We start from the raw sequence: 24,671 nt of genomic DNA, 5'->3' as shown, positions 1-24,671 counted from the left end.
CCTCTCCTGACTCGACCGCTGCTCCCCTCAGCAGTGTATTTCAGTAGATCCTCCTGCTCTGCTCCCCACTCTGTCTGGTGAATCCTCTAACCCCCACCTCTGGGCTGTATGCCAGTTCTTGTATGCATAAATAAATAAATCTTTAAAAAAAATAAAATGAGGGCTAAATAAATTAAGGATTAAGTTATTCAACTCTTGGGGAAAAAAATAGGTGAATTCTTCATGTTTTCTCAGATATGACACCAAAAGCTCTCTTTTCCATGCATCATATAAGTTTAATTTTCAGACCCAGCCAGATATCCTAAGATCAAGGACAACATTTTTCTCCTCTGTACCTCTCCCCACAATAATTTGTACCCATTTTCTAATAGCAAACCAGCATTAAACTTTTACTCTTTGTCAGTGTTACCTGTTACCTCAAAACTGTAATCAGTTAAATCTTAACCATTCACATATCCCATTATTACATAGGCCCACTATTGCATATTATATTGACATTGGGGAAAAACAAATGTTCAAGAATAAATACACAGAGTATGGGTATGTTGTATGTGCTTTGGTAAATATTGCATTTTGAGGCCTGCCTGAGGATAGGTACTAACTTTAGAGATGATCTTTAAAGGATATGTATGGATGTATAAATGCCTCAGCCCTCTTGGTTTTATTTTTTTCTCCAAGTCGTCCAAGTTTAGTGTGCAGTTAGGAGCGAGCCACATGCTTGCCTGGGGAAAAGAGGGGTAGTGAGTTCCCTGTCATCAAGGATACAAATTGCAGATCTGTCTGCTCTGTGGTTCCCAAACACAGATGTCAAGACTGAAGTCAACATGGCACCATAAAAAGTAGTTCAGAGTGCTTTCAAAACACACCAATTGCTGAACAGATAGTTTGGGGAGCCTCCTGGTATCTGCATTATTTATTTATTTATTTATTTATTTAATATATTTTTTACATCATTTTTCATTTTTGCACGGTGTATGCATTTTCGTCATGGTTACAGTCCCCATACAATTCCCACCTGCCTTGTTTTCATCCTACTCCCCTGCCCCCCATTGTGTCTTGGTTTATAGTTGCTTGTTGGTTTTGATTTTTGCTTTATTATAGTCTTTTTCCTGGTCCCTTATTTAGGTTTTCTAAATTCCTGCTATGAGTGAGACCATCCTGTATTTGTCTTTCTTTCTGGCTTATTTCACTGAGCATAGTCCCTTCCAGCTCCATCCATGATAAACTCATGCAATTTGCAACAACATGGGTACCTGCATTTTAAAAGTGTACGGGTGAACCTTGAAGACTCTAGTTCTCTGATTCTGTGATTTCAGCATGCAAGAAGCTTCCACTATCTGCCTCTGGCTTTCGACAGAAGACAGCAAGATGATCTTATATTTTTTTCCTTTTTGGACTTCCTAAGAGTATTTCCATACCAAAAGGTCATTACTGTTGTTTTAGTGGTAATGATTCCTTCCCTTAGTAGCAGTGTACTTATAGCTGAAAAGTCCAAATCCAAGCACAGTAAAGGTAGAGAAGGTCTAAGGATAATGAGGATGTCCTGAGGTGGATCTGTGAGGTTTTCATTTTCACAGCCTCTTTTCTGAGGGGCATTTGTTAATCATCTACCATTAATTGTAAATCACTGTGAAGTTGGTTTAGCAGTTCCTCCTGTCTGCCGCTCCAGAACTTAGAGCGCCTTCATGGGCTGCATTTTTGAAACCCAATGCAAATGCAGATATAGTGGTAAATTATAACTCTGTAGTCGAGATTAAAAAAATTGAAATTTTCATGTTTTTGAAAGACTATTTCATTTGGGTGGAGAGTGAGCTAACTTGATTTTCTTAGAGGTTGTGAAAAAGAGTGACATGAATAATTGCTTCTTTATATATGTAGTTTTTGTCATTGCATTACTTGGGATGTTTCCCATTTATTTACCTGACTTTGGCTCTTGCACTAAAATCAGAAAGAAAATCTGTCATCATGAAGTCAGGATGGTTTGGTTTAAGAAGATGCCACAGTGGTGAGGGGAGGGTTAGAGCTTGGGTGATCATCTGTTCAAGATTCAGGGGGTGGTAAATAGGGCAGGAATCTCTATTCCTCAGGTAGTCAGATAGTTAATACTAATGAAAACTTTGTCTGTATGATTCCATCCACTCTGAAAGTTAAGCTTTTGCATGAGAAGATTCAGTCTCAAAATAAAAAAAACATGGGAAATGCAAGCTGCATGGAAGTAATTGATGTTTTTCTTATTCTTTCTCCAAGTTGATAGTCCTTGATCAAATGTATAATCAGCTGCTTTATTCTAGAAAGTGTCCCCAGACTTTAAAGGTACCAGAGACAACATTGGCTGTATGGGATTGTTTGTGATCACAGAATCAGCTAAGTCGAATTAGTGTGGGTGATGCAGTAGAATATGAAAATATGAACTGGTTGGCCCCATGGGATTACAGTTGTTCTAGCACTGCACACGTGGATAGTCAAGGGGGTTCATATGCAGTAAAAATGTATTATTATGCGACTTATTTCCCTTCATTCAACAAATTTGATGCAAACCATTTGTGTTCTTTCCTTTGTCTCCCCTCACTACCTTAGAATAATATTGCTGACCCAGAAGAACTCTTCACAAAATTAGAACGCATTGGGAAAGGGTCCTTTGGAGAAGTTTTTAAAGGAATTGATAATCGTACCCAGCAAGTGGTTGCTATAAAAATCATAGACCTTGAGGAAGCCGAAGATGAAATTGAAGACATTCAGCAAGAAATAACGGTTTTGAGCCAGTGCGACAGTTCATATGTAACGAAATACTATGGATCATATTTGAAGGTAATGTGTGTGCTATATTATTTAAGTCATAAGGTATTTTCATTATAAGCTTTTCTTTCTTTTCTTAATTCTATTTTTTGAAGGCAATGTCTTAATTTAGGATTTGGCAGTCTTCGGCCTCCAGGCAGAATCCAGCTTGGTTTATAGAGCCAAATAGACTGTTTTTAGATTTAGCAGTTGTATCCTGCATGTGTCCCTGTGCTCCGCTCTGCCATTTTTCCACACCTGAAGTTTTGGCTTGATGGAGTTGCAGAAATGCAGCTGGTCCTCGAGACTTATCCTTCGTCAGGAAAGGGCTTTCCTCCTGGGCTTTCACACATTATTCTAGAATGTCCAGTCTGTCTCAGCTTCAGAACTGATGGAATATGTAACCATATCATGTATTCCTTTGAGTTATGGTAGTTACTTCCTCATCTTCCTCTCCCACCAGGTTGTGAGCTCATAAAGGCAGAGTTTAGCTCGAGTAGTCTTGGTTTTCACATCTTCTAACCCAGGATTTGGTATATTTGATGCACATGCTATGTATTTATTGAAAGGGAATTAAGTTGAGTAATATAAGGTCCTTCCCCTCACCCTCAAAAGTGGGATTTTTAGTCCCAGCACATGGTGATGTTACACATCCACACAACAGAAAGCCTTTTGGCTAGTAAAAAGCAAGAGTTCTTTCTTGGGTTCCAAAGTTAGAAGTCAGGACTTGTGACTATTGAAATGTGAGGAATAAATAAGTAGGAAAAAACCTTACTCAGGGTAGAGTTTAAATTGTTGTAAAGTGAAAATTTTTTGAAGTGGTTGAAATTTTTCAAGGAAGGCAGCATTTGTTAGATCTCAGATTTCAGAATTTGGGGGGATTTGTTTGTATGGTTTATTGTTCATCTATATCTCGGCCAAAGTGTATTTTTAACTCATTAAGCTGTGGGCCTGCACGAAAATTAATGCTACATTTTATGCTCTGTTGACCAACGAAACCTGAGGATAATCTCTATGTATTAGTTAATACTGACTTAGAAACCTATCATCAATTTCACCGCCATTTTACAAAACCTGATTTATTATAACATGGCATGAATTAGATGACTGTGGAATGAATGCACAGTAGAATGAATCATTACAGCCAGTCACTATGTGTCATACACTGTACTAGATGCTGGAGTTATAAAAAGGAACAACTCACTCTTATCATTAACTAGCTCACAGTCCCAAGTTACAGAGGGACACAAATAAAATGTAGTCACCTCTGTCCACTTTGGAGGGGAGAATGTTGTTCCAAGAAAAGGTGATACTACTGGTAATTTTTATCCAGTGTGCTTCTGTTAGCCATGACTTTATTTTACTGTATACATAATTTTTTGATTCTATGTGACATATTTTTTGTGTCTTATTCTTTCCTTAAAAGCCTATTTAGTGGGTCAGATTCGTGTTTAGGAATTCTACGAGAGGTTCCTCAGTTTCAGGTCCTCCTCCTAATTTCCATAGGAGGCTTCATAGTCTGCAGTGCCTTCGGAATATGTTGGTGGTGGTGGTGGTGGTGATGGTGTTGGGTGTGTTTGTGTGTGTGTGTGTGTGCTTGTTTTTGTTGTTTGCTCATTCTGGTTTACTCTTTCTGTATTGTATCCTGGTAATTCCAGACCCACTCTGGAGCAAACTTGAACTCTTGCTATTTTTAGACACCTGTAGCAGATAAGCTATTTTTGGCAACTGACTTAAAATATTAAATAAACCCTATTTCAAATGGGCTGTTCTATATTGGATTGAAAATGGCTACTGGCCTGGTATTGACTATTTTATTGGTTGCTTATAGCCCTAATTTATTCACATTTAGAACTGTTGTAGAAAATGAATTGTAGCTCTGTTTATATTATTTATTTCCAATCTTTTAAATTTAAAAAATTCCCATGTAGTATAAATGTACCAGTTATGCAAGAAATACTTTATCTTTAAACAAATTTAACTAATTGTTTTGTCCAAATCTTGATTGTAGACTGTTCTTAGACTAGCCAGTGATAGAAAATTAGATGTCTTCCTAGAGGATTAAACTGAATTATTTCTGTCTCCTTTTGCATTATTAATTAAAGGCTATGTGAAAAACTACCCTGAAAAGCATGTTGCTTTATGATAAAATCATAGAAATTCACAGCTGGCTGCTATTATTTTTATCCTGAATCTACTTACATTAAAGTAAATAAATGTGAGTGTATTTTTCTATACAGATGTACACATATAGACAAAGGAAATATTTTATAACCTTAACATTTATTTAAATTACTATCTTAAATTTACCAACTTGTTTGTTTTCCATTTATATTAAAACAGTATGATTTTGTGGATTTGCTTTTCTAAAAAAACCTGAAATCACATCAAATATGACAAGGTTCTATTTAATGCAGTCAGTGCAATTCATGGCCATACCATCAGGGAACTGCATTATCCATCGACTTATGTTCTTATTGTGGCCCATCCTTCCATTTCAGGAGACATGGGGGATTTTGTAAGTCAAGTTAATTGAGTAACATTGGAATGGGTTTTACTCAGGTTGTCCTTACCCAGAATATCATACATAAGCAAGACCTCACTGTAATCTGGAGGAAAAGTGATTGCATTTGAGAGAAAATTACATGCTCTCTGTAGCTGTTTGCAGTTGTAGTGATTTCCTTGAGACATGCAAAAATTCACTAGGTATTCATTTAGACTCAGCTCACTGTACAACTTCATTTTTAAAAACAAGAGTAAAAGCCAGACAAACACATCAGTGTGACCACAGTGTTTTCCTTTCATTTTAGTCCACTGCTGATTTTCTTGACAGACAAAGATACTCTTTATGAAGAGTGCTAAAATAAGCAAGCCCTTCCCTTTAGATTTCATAATATTGGAAGAATCTTTTATAATCTTTAAATATTTTTCTAGTTTGATGTAAATCTTAAACTGAAGCTCACTCGGGCATTGAATAGAATTTAAAACATGCCTTTGTTTGCTGCTGAAAATTGCCTTTAGATTTCTGGTTTTTGTTAAGGAAAAATGTCGCCCTCCACCTACCACCTCTACTGATGTGTATCCCCCCCCCCCCAAAGAGTTGAATAATTCAAATACAATATTCCAGAGCATTCCAGAATAGAGTCTTACAGTTTTGTGGCCTTTTCATTCTTTTCCCTGAGGCTTGTGTGTGATTCCTTCCAGCGTATGATGAAAGTTTCTGAAATATTCTTTAATTTTTAAAAACTTTTCTTGGGCTTTTCTTATAAAACTGTAAGGAAATGAAAGAGGGAAAATTTTGTAGTCTTTTTTTCTGAAAGTAAACATAGCTTTAAACTTCCAAGAAAACACCTCTAAGAAGTCCCAAGTTAGATTCAGTTCAGCAGGCATTCATTGTTTTGGATGCTACCTGTTTGTAGGTCTCTCATATTTGCCCTGGTCAGTCTCCTCCACTTTGTTACAACCTTTAAATTCACATTTCTAGCTCCAGCCTCTTTCTGTAGCCCCAGATAGGCATATCTAACTTGCCTTGTTTTACCCTCTTATCTATGACTAGTATCAAGAGCAATAGGCCTAAAACTGGGGAGTAGCAATTGAACTGGATCCTGAGTGTGAATTTGGTGGGGGTTGGGAGGTGAGAGTAGGATATAACAAGTCATTATAGAGTGTAAGAAAATAATTCAGAGGTGATAAATTATCCGACCATATTCTTTGTAAGACAAACTGTCCTTTGCAATTCTATACATCTGCTTGTTTTTTTATTGTGGTAAAATACACACCATAAAATTTGCCTTTTTAACTATTTTTAGTGTACAGTTCATTCGCTCTGTTGTGTCACCATCGCCAGCACCATCTCCAGAACCTTTACATTTTCCTCAGCTGACACTCTGCACACAGTAAACTAGCTACCCCACCCCTCCTCATCAAGTCCTTGGTCAACACCATACTACTTTCTGTCTCAGTGAGCGTCACTACTCTGTCCTCAAAGAAGGAGAACAACACAACATTTGTCCTTTCTTGGCTCGCTTTTTTCATTTTTACATGCTGGTTTATATGGTCAGTGTTATGATTGGCTCTTAGACTTAATTCAACATTTGCTTGATATATAGTATAATACTGACCTCTCAAACGCATATAATGGGCATTTTAAATATTTTTTTTTCCTTTGAACAAATAAATTTCCAAGGTCCACAGTAAGTATTTATCCCCTCTTTGAGTAAGTGGCTTCGTTAGCGGTAAACAGTGGGGTTCAAAGACCTCGCAGAGTGACAGGGTAGATCTGTCAGGCACTAGCAGGCTCCAAGTCCTCCCAGTAAATAGTACCACTCTGGAGTACTTAGTCTTTATGTTGCCTGAATTTTGGAACACAAACCATTTCCTAACCCCTAACTGACCACCCATGTGGATGTAGGACTTTAAACTTACTCCCCCAACCCATTGTTCAAATGCGTGGATCATTTTATAACTGGAGAAGTGTTTTTCCTTCAGGGACTTCCTATGCTTAAATGGGCCGGATATATGGTTATGGCTTACGGTCACCGGGCTCTCTGGAATTGTAAACCATTATATAGATACCATCTTAGCCTTTTAAATTATTTAAAAGCAAACCAAACAGACTTATTTGCATTCTCTAACCCAAACATCTTTTATAAGAAATCAAAGGTAGAAATTCTAGCCCCCCAAAAGGATATAAACATTTTGTCTAGAGTTTTGTTTTTTTGTTTGTGATCAGTGTTTTCATTTAGACCCACTGGGGACAAGGAACTGGTAAGAAGAGCTTCTGTGGATTAAGCTTCCTTGAGCAAGGAGGAGCCCCACCACCTTGCCTCTGCTCCCTGTGCCCACGCAGGCCTTGCTTCCGTCCCCATGCCTGCCTGGCAGCCCCCGTGCCTGCCTGCCTGCCTATGACCCTCTCCTGTGAGGCCTGCCTCCAGAAGTGGCGATCAGAAGGAAGTCACCAGAAAAGCTCGCAGGCAGCTGGTTCCCTACCTGTCTCAGAAGAGACCTCGTTCATTGGAACAGCTCACTTGCTAGGAGGAAGGAAACCTTGTTTTCAGACCTGGAAGTTACTTAGTCATGACTTTAATAATATTTCAAGCTTTCTATGAATATTTAGCAGTGAAGGACACTTGTTAAGTTTCGGTTTTGAGTTGGTGCCTGCTGCCCAAAAAAAAAAAAAACATCATTTTTAAATTGGAAAACATGATTCTATTCTATTCATGTAGAATTGCCAGATTGATAAACGTGTTTTCTCAGATATTTTTCTTCTAAATGTCACCTTAATGGGCTGAAGTCTGAGTTCATAAAGTGGCATATGGTACTTACCAGAATCAAACTGGTGTCAAAAGGAAACCCTCTCGGGCCCTACTGTTACAGGGCAGGGAGAGGGGCAGCCCAAACCCTGCAAACCTGCCTATTCTAAATGGGTTCTGCCATCCACTGCATCAACACAAAACATATGAGACTTTATTGGGAAGGAATTTTAATACAATTAGGAAACAATACAGGAAAGGCAAAGAATATAATTTCTAAATCAAGCACCCAAAGTTACCCGTCCCCTCGTGGGTAAAAGTCCATCCAAATGGGATTGGCCCAGAGCAAGGCCCCAAAGCCTGCCACAGGTCTAAAGCATCTTCCAGTGGGGACCCACAGAAAAGGGTCAGAAACAACCAGACAGGCCCAGTAGGAAAAGAGCAAAATCAAAATCAAGATAAAAGCCGCTATTGTCACCTCCCCACGGGTCTCACCCACATCTGTGTCACCCAGTCCATGACCAAAAGACAAGCGCAGTTTCTTCACGTGTCTCTCGGCTCCATGCGCCTCCTCCAGGTCTCCTTCTGGCTCCATCCTGCTTCCTTCCTTCCTCAGTCTCCCCTGCAGCCTCTTCTCTCCCTGCTCAGCTCCACCCTCCGTTGGGTGGGGCAGGAAACCTGGAACCTCCCCCTTTCCTGGGGACCACCCAGTTACACTACCACATGGTGAAAAATGCTCTCTCTTCTCTTGAAGGAAAGCCCACCAGTTCCTAGTGCTCAGGGTCTCGGTGCCTAATTTCTATACATAAAAACAAGGTTCCGCTCTCCACTGCTGGATGCCTCTCCCTCCCCTTTATTGTAGGCACTTATTTCCTCTGTCCTACTGTAGACACTGCCATGTCAAATCCTCATAGCTCTTTCTTTCTCCAGGTCAAGCTGACCTGCTGGGGTGGGAGAGAGTGGCTGTCGAGATGGGAGGACCTCAGAGGGCCGACACTGTCCTCTCTTTCATACACCCTACTAGTGTCAGTATCAAAAAAAAAAAAATAGGAACCCTTTCATCTTAATTGACCTGAGGCCTCTTGTCCGTAACCCTATGGCATATGTTATTCCCCACATTACACTGTCCCCCAGGAACTCACCAGCATGTTCTGGAGTCCATTTTCTGTCTTGATAAAGCCCCAGGGTCATGGAGATTTGGAAATTGTGAATGGAGCTCCTGAGTACTTCCAGGGATGTAGCTGCGAGGGCTACCAGCAGTAGCTTGAGAATCAATTGTCCTCCCACATCGGGTGCTAGAAAGGTGAGAAATGTGTTCCTGGCTCCCCAAGTTGCAGCACAGCACTGAACCTATTTTTTCCCTGGCAGCATTGCTTTGCCTAGAAACATGGTAAAAATAGTAGTTCGCTTCTCTGATTCTTTTTGTGTTACGCTACAGATATCTTTGCATTAAATTGTCTTTTGGGGGGACAATCCCAGGAACCTAGATATTATTTTTGGGGAAATGCTTGCTTTCAAAACTCCAAACTTCTTACTTAAAAATGGACTTTTGAAACACAACCCATTCACAACTTGTCTCCATGGCAGTCCAGTAAAACCAGCCATTCCATGTCTAGTCAAGTTGTGGTCACACAAAAATTCAGAGAATACCACTCAAGAATTGGTACAGAGAGGGGGTATCCTTGGCATTTCAAGCAATAGCTGAAAAAAAAAAGATTTAATGGTTTGTTTCAATTTTTATCAGATAGAATTGTGTGTGTGTGTGTGTGTGTGTGTGTGTGTGTGTGTGTGTATACATGTACATGCATGCAACTGTTCTGGAATTCTTTTCCATGTACCTGGCCCCCAGGAGCACCATTTCTTCTTGTACAGCTCTCAGTCAAATTAATTCTAGCTGAAGTAATCTATGCTCTTCAAGCTACACACTTCTTGCCTCTTACCCATTTACTTTAGAGGGAAGAAAAACAATATTCTTGTTAGATCTATACCAAAAGTATAGGATTAATGTGTAAACCAGAAATACCCATTAATCATGGCTCATAAAAGATGTTAAGAACATTAAAACAAATGCCAAAAATGGAAATAAGGTAAAATGTCCTGTGTCCTCATAGTCTAGAGTCACCCAGGAAAATCCAGAAGTCACATTTGAAGTTTGCACAAGTGTCTATTGGCCTCTTCACCCTTGAATGTACATCTTCCTTTCAGTATCATTCGTCAACAGGGTCATTTAAAGTTCTGGCTTATTTTTTTTTTTCTTGGTTGGATGAAAGTCACTAAGAGTCCAAGAATCACAAATGATAAGTTGTCATTTTTTTAGCAATACCACAGGCTAAAGAAGTGTGGGGGCGGGTGAAGATTCTGAACTTTACTTTCATTTTAATGTTCCATGGAAAAATATATTCTGCATTCCAAGCAATCAGTTTGAAACCTGTATTTTAGAACCAGTGAATGAATATGTTAGGCTGAACATTTATGTCGCTGTGTTATTTGACTTGAGTTTGTAATTATTCAATTGTTTCATGGCTTTTATAGGGTTCGAAATTATGGATAATAATGGAATACTTGGGTGGCGGCTCAGCACTGGACCTTGTAAGTATTTTTATATAATTATACACACATACATCCATACTGTAACTTTTTTCTTTTAACTGGAGGAAGGAATGACTTTTGGGTGAACTAAGTGGCTACTTTAGTTAATATGTTCAGATTAAACTCTTTCCTCAGGACCACTACCCTCATTTAGATTCAGCTGTATTCCAGGGTGGAATATGTTGCTGCTGTTCTGAGAACAAACAAGAAATGCAAAAAGCTTAGTAAAACAAAGCCTCCCAAATTAGGAATGGGTGGATGATGGTCATTGTCAATTTAAAGTTTAACTACAAGCTTCTCCCTGAAAAGACTGTGTTTCTTAGATTAAAATAATATCTAGGGACCTCCCTGGTGGTGCAGGTGTTAAACTCTCAGCACTGTCAAGCTATCAGCAGCCACTGTGGCCTGAGTTTGATCCCTGGCCAGGGAGCTGACTCACAGGGCACAGCAGACCTCTCCTGTCTCGCCCGCTGCTCTCCTCAGCAGTGTATTTCAGTCAGTCTGCCTGTTCTGTTCTCCACTTTGTCTCTGGTGAATCCTCTCACCCTCCCACACATCTCTGGCCTCTACCCCAGTTTTTGTATGCATAAATAAATAAAATTAAGTCTTTAAAAAATGAAATAATACCTGTCACTAAAAGTGTTTCTGGAGTTCTAATCAAGTGGGCCTATAGACCCAGTTGTCTCTAGCATCTGTAAGGAACTTGGAAATGTGATGGCATTTTTGGTTATCATATGACTTAGAAGTGCTATTCTCATGCGCAGGATAAGGGTGCTAGAACCCTCCCGTGTGCAAGGAAATGTCCACCTTTTGAAGATGTCTCTATGCCCAAATATGCCTTTGAGAAACACGGCTTGTTTTTCCTTTTAGTATGATACTATCAATGATGTTTCCCTCCCCTTTAAACTCTTTACTAATACAACATTGTATTTACAGTTCAATGTGCATCACTAGAGGCAGCTTGCTGTGGTCACGGGACCCTGGGCTGACTGTGGCATATGAGACTGCAGGACCTTCTCTATTCTTAGCTGAACCTGGCACTGTCAGGCAGACCCATGAATTGGTAGATTTGGAAGATTTGGATGGGCTCTGAAGCAACAAAGTTGCCTTCAATTATCTCTAAGCTTTCTTACTTCTTTGATACTATTGACTTATACTTTATTAGCATATTTCTGCTTTTGAAATAAGAAATTTCTGCTTCTAAAAAGAAAGTGGGGCTTCCCTGGTGGCACAGCGGTTGAGCGCTGGGTTGCTTAGCTGCCTGCAACCTCTGCAGCGCTGGTTCGATCCCTGGCTGCCGGGCGAGGGTCGCACATGGCGCGCAGACCTCTCCTGCCGCCCACTGCTCCCCTCAGCAGTGTACTTTGTCAGTCTGCCTGCTCTGGTCTCCCCTCTGGCTCTGGTGAGTTCTCTCACCCTCCCGCGCTTCTGACTGTACCCAGTGCTTGTATAAATAAATAAATCTTTAAAAAAAAATAAAATTATAAAAAAACCCCAGATCTTTCTTTAAAATAAATAAATAAATAAAGTGTTTTGATGGTTAGGGTCACTGAGTAATATTTTAATTCTTTTTCTTTAAGTGGAAATGAGTTTTCCTAAGTGAAAGTGATGAAATTTTTTTAAAAGTCTTTAATCTTGACTACCAATGACTCCAAATTTTCAAATAATCCTATGAACAGAAATGACTATAGTAGAATTTCTTTTCTTTTAGACAGGGCCCTACTTCAACTATTCTAAAGAAATGGTAATTAAACTCCTTATCTCATTCTAGAAATTTATCACAGTTTAATCACTTGCTAAGTTAGGTAATCCTTCCTTGTTTCAAGTCTAATTTTTATATCCTAAAGCTTGTGTTCATTTTTTCTTTCTTTCCTCTGAAAGTGAGAGAATACAACTGGTGTTGTTTGGTATAATGACCTTCATGAGTATGGAGTCACATCATATTCTCTTAAAGTTAAATGATCTCATTTCTATTGTCTCGTCACATAGTTTTATTATACAAGAGTTGCTCATTAGCTCCCCAAGAAACCACACAATTGCCTCACAGTTCTCCTTCCACTTTTAAATAGTAGGAAGCCTTTCCAAAGGTATCACAAATTTACCTTAGCTGGTCCCCCTGTTTTGTAGGCACTGCCATAGCTAGTCTACTGCTTTTATCAGGATCACTGATAGCAATGGTAAACATTAAACACCGCCCCAGCCTAACTAACAGGGTGCTCCCCAGGGAAAGGGGAGGTTCCAGGTTCCCTGCCCCACCCTAGGGAAGGGTGGAGCTGAGTAGGGAGGAGAATATAGAAAAGAAGACTGGAAGAAGGAAGGAAAGAGATGAAGAGGAAGACCTGGAGGAGGCATATGGAGCAGGGAGACATGTGAAGAAATTGCACTTGCTTCTCGGCCCTGGACTTGTGCCAGGGACGTAGGGGACATGGAAGGAGACACTAAAGAGACAGAAATGTGGTTAGAGACCCGTGGGGAGGCTGGCAGTGGCAGCCCTTATCTTGACTTATATTTTGATTTTGCTCCTTTTGTACCAATCTTACCTGGCCCCTTCTGCCCCTTTCCTGTGGGTCCGCACCAGAATGTGCCTTAGACTTGTGGAAAGCTTTTGGGCCTCAGCAGTCCTGCTTTGGGCCAATCCTTTTTGGCTGGGCCCTTACCTATGAAGAGATGGGTAACTTTGGGTGCTTGATTTGGAAACTACGTTCTTTCACTTTCTCCTCTCTCTATAGCACACTGATTGTATTAAAGTTATTTTCCATTGAAAGTCTTATGCACTAGAGTATGTTTTGTCTTGATGTGGTAGATGGCAGAACCCATTTAAAGCAGGAAGGTTCTGGGGTCCCGGGGTACCCCCAGCCCTGCCCTGAAACATAACTAATACTATCTATATCTCCTACCAGTACTTTGGACAGGAAATCCCTCCTAGTGTGAGACAGAGTGGGCAAAATTAGGAATCTCTCAATGAAATGATTTTGAGGTCTTGATGTCATTCTGCTATTCTTATCTCTAGCCAATAAAACAAATAACAATGACTATAAATTCAACAAACTTAAAATGTTGTTAGCACTCCTAGGGCTAAAAATAAAGAGACCTGGATCCTAGCCCTGGTTCTGCCATTGACTAACTGGCTAATATTGGGCACGCCATATAATCCCTGTGCCTTAACTTCCTCAAATGTTAAAGAAAAATTAGATTAGTAATCTCTCTTGTTTTGTTTTTTTTAAGCTCTAAAATTCAATACTGTTTTGATTTAATTATATACCTCATTAAACTGGACTTGGTAAGGAGAGCAAATGATGAGAAAATGTGCTATTTCTTCTTTGTGTATAGTTCTTACAAGTGAATGCTGTCATTTGGGGAGTGAAAGAACAGACTAAGCTTCAAGGGGGACTTTGCTACAAAGACCAGTGAAAACAAGAATGCTGAGCAGAGTGGTTATGAAAGTGGCACCGGACTAATGGGATATGTTGATGACATGTAACTTGCTTTACATTATATTTTGTGTCTCTCAGGATCCCCCCCCCCATTCTTGAAAAAAATTAGTTGTATGTGGATACACTTTGAGCTTACTGCACATTAGCTTAGTGAATTTATTGTTCCTCACTTCTTTCCTAAAGCGATAACAGGGACTTACAACAACACACAATAAGGTGAGCAGAATAAAACATGAGCACCAAGGGAAAAGTTGTAAATGATCTGCTGATTGTAGGAGAAGCCACAGCAAAACATGCCGCCTTATGGGACCAACCAGAAGTCAAAGCAACGAAAATCCCCCAGCCCCCAGTGCACAGTCTTTGAAAGAGCGAGTGTCCCTCTTGCATATGTCTTTAGTTAACAACAGAGGCAAATTACCCAAGACCAGTACACCACCCGGAGCCGGGGTGCTCGCTATTATAGGCATGGTGAGGTGTTCAATTAAACTTCGGAGAGAAGTTTAATTACGTATTCCAAGGACAGTGGACCAAGATATTGGCAGTATCCCTCCAGAGATTGCATTGGAAATACAAACGATCTGTGTTCCATCAATTTTACCTTCCTTCTCTTTCCAATTCCCATTTTTCTCCCTTTCTAATCATTGTCAGCATGTCTAAGGAAATATTTTTACTTTGCAGTTTGGGACAGTTTTCTGTCAAATAAGGAAATGGAGACCCCCAGCTATCCTGCCACCCTGCTCCCATTTGCTGCCACAGAGTTGGCCCTCCTATTTCCTCCAGCACCCAGTTCATTGAGATTTGACTTTTGTGAATTTTAAACTGAACATAAATACACCAGACAAGCTAATAGGCTGCAAAGAGCCCTTTTTCGGTTGTTTTTACTTACATTTAAAAAATCAGTACAAAGAGGGGCCTCCCCTGGTGGCTCAGCAGTTGAGCGCTGGGTTGCGAGGCTGCCCGTAGCCTCTGCAGCGCCAGTTTGATCCCTGGCCACCGGCAAGGGTCCCACCAAAAAAAAAAAAAAAAAAAATTCAGTACTAGGAGAACACTGGCTTAGCAGTGTCATATCTAGAAATGCTTCAGAATAGTCGCTAGCACCCCTTTTCTTGCCCAATTAAGTCATTGAGAGTACACCTTCTTCGGCCAATTGTCAACATTTTATGATCAAGTCAGTAAAACTAAGTACTAATCATACATAGTATAATGTCTATCTTTCAGTTATTTGCTAGTACCTCAGAATTTTACTGCCTGTAATCAAGAAAATAATAGGCCATTTTTGCCTTTTAGAACGACTTCAATCATTACTGTTTAAATAGAAACTTTCGGGGTGGAAATTGATAGATTTGAAAGTAAATAGATAATGTTACTGAGGAAAGGCACCTATTGAACTAGTGACATCCCTGGAGTATACTCTATACCTAGACCACGGTTAATATTAAATGGTGAGACCGAAGCAAAGGTTCTATTTTAAGCTGTTAAATTTCAACATGAAAGTGCCCTTTATTCAGAATAAATATGGCATTCATGAAAGATGAAATCCACAAGGTGCCAAAGAGCTGTGAATCCCTCCCAGTGTGAGGCAGAGTGGGCAATGTTTGATTTTCGCCACCGCTTCCCTCCTTCCAGCAAACAGAACCCTGCCGCCGCTCTGACTTCAGATTCCCACCCTTTCCTGTAATAATATTGTACAGTTCACTGTTTGTGCTTTATGAGGTACCAGAATTTTAAAATAACCATTTATTTTAAAGAGAGATTTTCAGATATTCCATTACAAGTTCTCCAGAAACTTAATCATTGCTTTCCTTGTATTCCAGTTGGAACTGTTGGCTTTGGTACAGGGATGGGGAAAGAAAGGGAAATGTGTTACATTTATTTGAAAAACCTTATCCCTCTGTGATTTGATCTTTTTTTTTTTTTTTTACAATGAAAGCCTGAATGGTTTAATTATTATATTTCGGGCAAAATTTTTAATTTGAGTCTCAAAAAGGCTGTGTGTTTTACAATGTCATTGAATCACATAAATGCTAAGAATTGTGCTAGAGCTGATTTATATGATGTGATCAAATTGGGTTACTGTGGAAACCTTATGGACCGACTGATCTGTAACTCTTCAGTGTAAATATTTAATAGCTTCTCAACAACAAATGCCAAAGTTTAATGATCGATTTCTTTTTTTCTACCTCAAGAAAAGAAAACTAGTTCTATCATTATTTAAGCATACTTGTGAAATCCCTGATGTAAATATTTAAACCTCAGGATATGGAGCTAATACGTAGGCAACAGTGTGTTATCTTTCAAGATCAAAGCTAATCACTTCCAAACCTTTTCATCCCTTTTACTTAATTTTTATGCACCTCTTCATTTTTTCCTCATTTATTTAAATGTTAGTTAAATAAAGAAAATTGCTTCATCTATCTAAGTCACTCCCATATTTTAAAGATAATACCACATTTGAACTTGATTGTTCCAAGCTATCTTAGATGTATGTATTTTGCCCCCTCAGCTGCGAGCTGGTCCGTTTGATGAGATCCAGATAGCCACCATGCTAAAGGAAATTTTGAAAGGTCTGGATTATCTGCATTCAGAAAAGAAAATTCACCGAGACATAAAAGGTATACAAAAGTCTAATACTATCCTAAGAAAACAGATGCATTCTGAGAAAACTGAGTTATTTCCTTTATTTGTTTCTTTCTCTTAGCTGCCAACGTCTTGCTCTCGGAACAAGGAGATGTCAAACTGGCTGACTTTGGAGTTGCTGGCCAGCTGACAGATACACAAATTAAAAGGAACACCTTTGTGGGAACACCTTTCTGGATGGCTCCTGAAGTTATCCAACAGTCAGCTTATGACTCAAAAGTAAAGTGCTACTTATGCAAATAGTTTTGTTTTCAATAAGTTCTATATAGCATAATACCCGCTTTAATAATGTCTCAATGTTGGCTTCCCTCAAAATTATTTTTAAAGCTAGAGTAATTGTTGCTAAATCATAAGTTCTCTTGATACTGGTAATATTTGGACTCTGTTCCCTCCCGTGGTCTTCCGTGCCACTTGGAATCGAATCCAAAGTCCGTGCTGTCACATACAAAGCTGTCCATGGCTTGGCTCTCATCTGCCTCTCCAGCGTCATGTCCTGTCACCTTCCTCCACAGTCTCTCTGCTTTAGTCACAGTAATCTCATTGCTGTTCCGAAAACAGCAAGTGCCCCCTGGCCTCAGACCTTTGTGCTTGTCCTTCCCTCTGTCTGGAATAACCTTCCTCTCAGTCACATCTCTGCTTGAATATTACCCACACAGGAGTCTTCCCTTGCCACTCTGTGCAAATTTGCAGCCTCTTGACCCCATCATTCTTTATTCCCTCACCTTGCTTTATTATTTTTTTCATAGAACCATATGGCATCCTATTATTTATTTATTTAGCTGTCTTTTATCACCCCTTGAGAGCCAGGATTTTTGTCTGGTTTACTCACCACCTGAATCCTGAGTGCCTAGAACATGGTACCTGGCACAATGTAGGGAATCTGATTTTTTTCCTAAATCCACAAATTAAATAAAATCATCAGCATCACTTTTCTTGAGACACTTTAATACTCTATGAGCATTCTATTTCACGGGCTGTTTTGTGGCATTATGTACAAATGGAACTTCAAAGTAATGCTTTTTTTTTTCTTACCTTAGGCTGATATTTGGTCCTTAGGAATTACTGCTATTGAACTAGCCAAAGGAGAGCCTCCTAACTCCGATATGCATCCAATGAGAGTTCTGTTTCTTATTCCAAAAAACAACCCTCCAACTCTTGTCGGAGATTTTACTAAGTCCTTTAAGGAGTTTATTGATGCTTGCCTGAACAAAGATCCATCATTTGTGAGTATATATTGCTATTGTTACTACCTGTTTTCTATTATCAGATCTCCATAGAGCAAATGTGTTTTTTTTCTACACGGGAATACAACGCACATGAAAATTTTCTATTATCTGTCGAGGAAACTGGTTCTTTCTTCTCTATTCCTAGTTGTGATCATTTCTTAACAAAATACTTAGTTCTTCTTCCCTTGTACCGTCTCTTTTTCATGGTCCCTAGCTAGTTCCTTATTTTAATTGATCATTTTCTGTTTCAGGGGGAAAAAAGCTTGAGAAATAAAGTTCATTTGATAGGATATCATTATTAATGTATATGTGTAACATACACAGTGAAATACTCAACTGTGTTTTTATTTTTTACACAGTCCTGTTTGTTTCACTAGTTTTTAATGTAATGCTTGGAAGTGCCAGTATGAAGCTGTTGCTTTTCCTGAAGTCTAGTGAGTCCCACTCATTTTCTTGGCAAATTTGATTACAATTGTTTTACTGTTTTTAAAATAAAGCTGCCCAGTGACTTGTAAAGATTAGAAATACAGAATAGTCTGTTTGCTGTAACAATTTTTAAATTGATAATGACTGTTCTGATAAAATTATCAAATGCTAGGGGACAAATCTCCACAGTTCCTGGTACTGGTATTTAGATGCAATATGAACTGACATTTGATGAAGAAGGAATTAATCTGGGGAACATACGATGTGTGTACATAATGATAGTTACAGCCTTGCTAGTTTTCATGTTATTTAAATCTACAGTAAATGTAATAAAAGAATATATAAAACTACATTGAAACGTTTCCAAATTTTTACTTTATTTTCTAAATCCCGCCAAGTGTTTCTATGTTCTTGAGAAAGCCCTGCCTTTCTGTTTGCTGATAGTTTGGCCACCTTTTGCCCATGTGGCTTTACCAAATTGGTATCAAAGCAGTGAATTGAATTAGATTGCCTCGAGCCATTTGAAAGAGCTGTTGTCCTGCAGCACTGTAGTTGTTCTCAAGTCTACATTCTTTCGCACTTTTCAGCCTAATGATTGAAGTGATTTCTTACACCCCTTGTAATCATCAGAAGCCTAGAAGTCTTCATGCATCTTTCCCTTTATCCTTAGCGCCCTACAGCTAAAGAACTTCTGAAACACAAATTCATTGTAAAAAATTCAAAGAAGACTTCTTATCTGACTGAACTGATAGATCGATTTAAGAGGTGGAAGGCTGAAGGACACAGTGATGAGGAATCTGATTCAGAAGGCTCTGATTCGTATGTACCAATCATGTCATTTTTTATGTATGTAGCCATTGTAATATTGCATATCTTTTAGCTGTATTCCAGGATGGTTTCCCTAGCACAAAATGTAACCTAATTCTAAGGTTTCACTTTAAAAGACTGAAAATCTTTTAAAATGACAATCTGTAGAGGACAATGAATGTGGAAACATGTTTTTCTTAGAAGTGACTTGCTCTAGTTTAAAGTGGTCTTGGTCTAACCCCTAGTGGATACTTGAGCATATTACAAAGCTTTGGAACAAGATTTGATTAAAGGTGTTATATCCATTTGCCCAAAGTGACAAGGACCTATGGTCCTCATATTTTGGTGGCAACCTGCAAACCCCTATTGAGACCCAACCTCCAGGCCTCTCCCATCCTTTATTATGTACCAAGCTGTGACCAGATGGGTGCATTTAAATATTCAGTTACATATGATTTGTGGCCCCTAAAAAAGTGGCATTTTTTTTTTAACTGCAGCATTTACATTGATTGCCGTTTTGCCTCCAGATCTATAACTTCATTTAGGCTAGGAACATCTGCAAATGACATCACAATTGACTCCTCCACTGGCTGAATTGGCACAAAGGCAACACCAAAGTTCTAACAGTCTCAGTGTTCTATATTAATGAGAAATTGTCCAACCTTTGAAAGGAATTAAAAAAAAATTTGTTTTTATGCCCTGTTCCACTGGTTGCTGGCCTTAGTAGCCCAGGAGAACCGCTCATGGAGACGTAAAAAAAATCACCAGTCACTACAGGATGTTCTGGTCTATTCAGTGGAGGAGGGAAGCCTTTATATATGGAAAGAGGCTGCCACATGTGATTCTGACGCATACTTAGAGTTAAGGACCACTGGTACTCTTTAGTAAAATGTCGTATATACCGGAAACTGAGATCGAAGACTTTTTTGTATTATTATTTTTTATACCTTGGGACAATTCCATCTTCAGAGTCTGACTGCACTAATTTGTTACTTTTACCAAGCTGAATTCTCTTGGAACTTATAGAAATACCTTTGGCAATCTCCTTAGGGAATCCACCAGCAGGGAAAATAATACTCATCCCGAATGGAGCTTTACTACTGTGCGGAAGAAGCCTGATCCAAAGAAACTACAGAACGGGGCAGTATGTACACGGGGTGGTCATTTCCTCTTGAAAGGCCTTGTCAAAGTCTGTACTGAAATTGTAGTGGCCAAGATTGTTCGAATTTAATACCTACCCAGAAATGGCTGTCAACTTCACTGCCATAGTCTGCTTCAATTGCCATTAGTTGTGAGCTTATTAGGAAAAAGTCACAGAAATCATTTAAGTGGCCGTTGATATGTTTTTAAATGAGTTACCAAGAGATGAATAAACCCAGTGGGGTCATGGAAATCTATGGTAATCCTAGAAGGCAGGATTAGATGGTGGGTGGGAAAGCATGCAGACTTGTCTTCTATTGGGTCTTTTTTCTTTTTTTAAAAAAAGATTTATTTATGCATACAAGAGCTGGGGTACAGGTCAGAGGTACTGGGGTGGGGTGAGAGGATTCACCAGAGACAGAGTGGGGAGCAGAACAGGCAGATTGACCAAAGTACTCTGCTGAGGGGAGCAGCGAGCGACTGCGCCATGTGGTTTGCTCCCTGGCTGGCTGGGGATCGAACTGGTGCTGCAGAGGCTGCGGACAGCTTCATAGGTTGCGTCTTAACCTCTTGCGCCACCAGGGAGGCCCCTATTGGATCTTTCTTTTTTTTTTTTTTTTTTAAAGATTTATTTATTTATTTATACAAGGTTGATTGATTAATTGATTTATACAAGCACTGGGTACAGTCAGAAGCGCGGGAGGGTGAGAGAATTCACCAGAGCCAGAGCGGGGAGCAGAGCAGGCAGAAGGACCGAAGCACACTGCTGAGGGGAGCAGCGGGCGGCAGGAGAGGTCTGCGCGCCATGTGGGACCCTCCTCTGGTGGCCGGGGAGCAGCCGGGGATCGAACCGGCGCTGCAGAGGCAGCGGGCAGCTTCGCAACCCAGTGCTCAACCGCTGCGCCACCGGGGAGGCCCTATTGGATCTTTCTTGGCGAGTATTACAATCAGTGCATATTTGTTATGGAATAACTAAGAAATACATGATTGTTTTAACCGCATGTGTCTAATCTATATTTTTTTTTGTTCAAAGGAGCAAGATCTTGTGCAAACCCTGAGCTGTTTATCTATGATTATTACACCTGCATTTGCAGAAGTAAGTGCAGGTTCATTAGCTTTGGCTATCTGTTTTTAGGAGTACAGTTATTTTAAATGTTATAACTATTGATCTTCCTCAGCTTAAACAGCAGGATGAGAATAATGCCAGCAGGAATCAAGCAATTGAAGAACTCGAGAAAAGTATTGCTGTGGCTGAAGCTGCCTGTCCTGGCATCACCGATAAAATGGTGAAGAAATTAATTGAAAAATTTCAAAAGTAAGCTTCAAATATCATTTTTAAAAATCTTTTTACATTTTCTTTTGGATGTTAATTTACAATGAAGAGTAATTGCCTTGATTCCATCATACTAACACTCACTTCTAAATAACATGCTTGAAAATGGTATTTTTTTTTTCTTTGCTCATCTTAAACATTAGCTTTTAGAATTATTATCTTCAGGCATTGCCTGGTCGTTTTCCACTGAATGAAGTGGCTTGGTTTCCCCACCCCCCCCCTTTCCCTGTTAGTACAAGTATAAAAAGTCACTGGACATATTCTTGTTTGGCCTTGGAAACACTATGTACGAATGCTTTTTCTCACCTCCTCACACTACCCTCTTCGCACCAATTATTCACGTAGTTTCTAGTACTAAATTTCCTAAATTTAACCCCCACAAGAAAAGTTACAAATCTCAGATAGAAATCAATGCAAACTTATAAAGTCCCTTATGTTTGACTTCAGTATCCATATGGTCTCTTGACACCTTACTTTAACTGTTCACATTCAACGAAGTCATTCATTTAATTTTTGAACTCTTTGTAAACAAAATTTCTGTGTACCTGCACATGCAACACCAGCTCCTTAGCTCAAGCAGGTTATAAAGTGGTATCAATTTTATTTTAGTTTTAATCCCACTATCCCACTAGCTCCCTTCGCAATGATCCTTTGTATTTCTTTGCATTTGTGATCTAGTGGGATCAGGTTGGAACAACCTATATAGCCTGTGCAATCACATACTCTCATAGATCATTCTCTGATAAAGCCTGTTTGTACTCAAACTAAAGCCCCTCTTAGAATATCTTGGGTTTTAATGGAACAGCCCTCTCTTCCAGTACAGAAAAATGAAAGAACTTAGTTTGCAGGCTGTTGCTTCATTGCACTGTTCCTACAGTTGAGCAGTAGAAACATATCCAGTTCATCAGTTTAAATTTTTCTTAATTTTATAGGTGTTCAGCAGATGAATCCTCCTAAGAAACTTATTACTGGCTTCTATTTTATACGGATCCAGAGAGACCCACCAAAGCTACTTCAAGCTTAACAATGCTTAATTCATGAACTCCATGTGCCTTTTAGACCTTTGCAACATTGAAGATTTGGAAGAAGCTATTCAACTATTTTGTGATGGTGTTTATCATTTTATATTTTAAAGAAATTATTTTGTAAGGGATAACTTTTAATACTGTAGTTTCACCTGTATTCTAGTAAATGTTGCGATACAGTTTTGCTTTTAGGTATTGTTATTACTTAAGTTACTAGGATGAATACCTTTCGTGTTTTGATCTCTCATTAAACTGTACACTCATGAAGCACACAGGTCTTTCCAAATCATCCTAAATATTCACCTTTTATAAATCATCAAGTCTCAAAAAGCTTTTTTTTTTTTAACTCCTCACTGTTGGTGAGGAGGTAGAAATAAGTGAGACCTTCTTAAACTAGATTTGGAAGCTATTGGAAATGAAACCTGCAATGCATTGACTCTTCTACCAAGTTGGTGTGATATTCCAGGCAGCTCAGTGCTGGTCACATTTGAGAGCCCTATTTGAAGTATTTATAGGCAACATGTAAAACAGAGGTACATATGGGTGTGAGGTATTTACCTTCTCTTTTTGAAGAGGCAATTAATTAACCCTTGTTTAATTAACATGGTTGGAAATGTAAAGTCATACCATTTAGACAAGGGTGGGTTTTGGTAATACTGGAGGAATTAGGTCAGGCTTCATTTTTAAAATCTTCAACTCAAATTGCATATCATATGCTTGAATTTGGGGAGCTTACAAAAAACTGATCATCATGGGATTACCTGATCAAAAGGTGTGAATAGAACTTACACCAGCATATTTTTGTTGTGGTGGTAAAATGTCCTATAAACTATTTATACACTTTTTTTCTTCATAATTATCAGCACATAAGCATCATTTCTTCATTTTTTGAAAGGGTATTTAAGTGAGCATTTTCTAGCTCATATGAAAATAACATAGTACAGGATGATTTCTGTCCATACAAAGGTAAGTTAGACTGTACAGTTAATTTTCAGTTATATTTATGGTACTGTTATGTGGGTAATACTATTTTTCTTTTAAGCACAGTATCTATATTATGCCTGCCTAAGTTCTGAACTGGGGCTATATTTCAGTAGTTATAGAATTATTGATATTAATTCATTTTGATAGTTAATGTTTTATTGTTGGTATCTGCACAATTTGGTTTTTGCACAAAGCCTTTTTTAAAAATCTGAATAATTGCCAACTATTAGAAGGATGTTCTTGAAGAATACCATTTTCAGTCAAAGTGACCATCTCTTTTTGTGTAAGAATACAGACACTTGAATAAGTTGTCTCTTCATATGCCAAGAAAATTATTTACATTGGTGCCTACATTGTAACAAATACTTTTAACACATTGTATTTTGAAATTCAGTTAAAATTTTCACCTGCTATGTAACTGAAACTCAATTGCAGTTTATAATCTGTAGAGAGAGGTATGGAAATAATTTTGCAGCTCATATCATGGGTGAAATATTTTTGTAAAAGGAACAAATTTATAAATTTGAAACTTTACAACACAAATGTGTCATAGATAGAAATTGTATTGCTTATTCACTATAGTTATTAGTCCTGTAAACTGTTTCTAGGCAAAGCATACTCCAGTGTGTCAAGGGGGGTTAAAAATAAATATTTAAATTTCATGGTCCTTAATGTTTTTTTTCTTGAGTATGGTGTGGTATTTTCATTGTTTCAAATTCTTTCTTCTTTGCATTCTATTTTATGGTTGGGACCATGGTTGGGACCTTAACACTAATGTTTTCATTATGTTAAGATTATTTTTTTACTTTTTTTTTAAACAAGATTTTTTTTTACATTTTATTAAGCATTGACAGCAGCTACAATTAATATCTGTCCTGATTTCTACCTCCTCTGCTGATAATTAATAAATTAACAGACTCCCCATTCATTTAAAAACGTCCTAGGTTGGACAACAAATTATGTGGTCAACTTAATTATAGTTTTATTCAGAAATCTCACACAGATGTGAACCCTGTAGTTCTTTGGGAAAAACAAATTTCACA

The 24,671-nt window shown here is 38.7% G+C and overlaps 1 protein-coding gene across 1 annotated transcript in view; it reads left to right on the top strand.

The window, feature by feature from the left end:
• The window catches only part of STK26 (serine/threonine kinase 26), a 48,924-nt gene extending 24,634 nt beyond the window's left edge, over positions 1–24,290 (top strand). The window contains exons 3-12 of the mRNA XM_054695556.1: positions 2,578–2,808; positions 10,560–10,616; positions 16,554–16,662; positions 16,749–16,906; positions 17,725–17,910; positions 19,010–19,158; positions 20,197–20,290; positions 21,320–21,382; positions 21,465–21,601; positions 22,552–24,290. Of these exons, the coding sequence (XP_054551531.1) occupies positions 2,578–2,808; positions 10,560–10,616; positions 16,554–16,662; positions 16,749–16,906; positions 17,725–17,910; positions 19,010–19,158; positions 20,197–20,290; positions 21,320–21,382; positions 21,465–21,601; positions 22,552–22,576 (1,209 nt within the window). The 3' untranslated portion in view covers positions 22,577–24,290. The remainder of the gene's footprint in view (positions 1–2,577; positions 2,809–10,559; positions 10,617–16,553; positions 16,663–16,748; positions 16,907–17,724; positions 17,911–19,009; positions 19,159–20,196; positions 20,291–21,319; positions 21,383–21,464; positions 21,602–22,551) is intronic.
• Positions 24,291–24,671: the final 381 nt, after the last annotated feature.

The sequence above is a fragment of the Talpa occidentalis genome, unplaced genomic scaffold (genome assembly GCF_014898055.3).
Source record: "Talpa occidentalis isolate TD23 unplaced genomic scaffold, MPIMG_talOcc4v2.1 talOcc4.15, whole genome shotgun sequence".
In the NCBI taxonomy this organism is placed as follows: domain Eukaryota; kingdom Metazoa; phylum Chordata; class Mammalia; order Eulipotyphla; family Talpidae; genus Talpa; species Talpa occidentalis.
The sequence above is the reverse complement of the archived record's forward strand: the minus strand, read 5'-3'. Positions and strand labels throughout refer to the sequence as shown.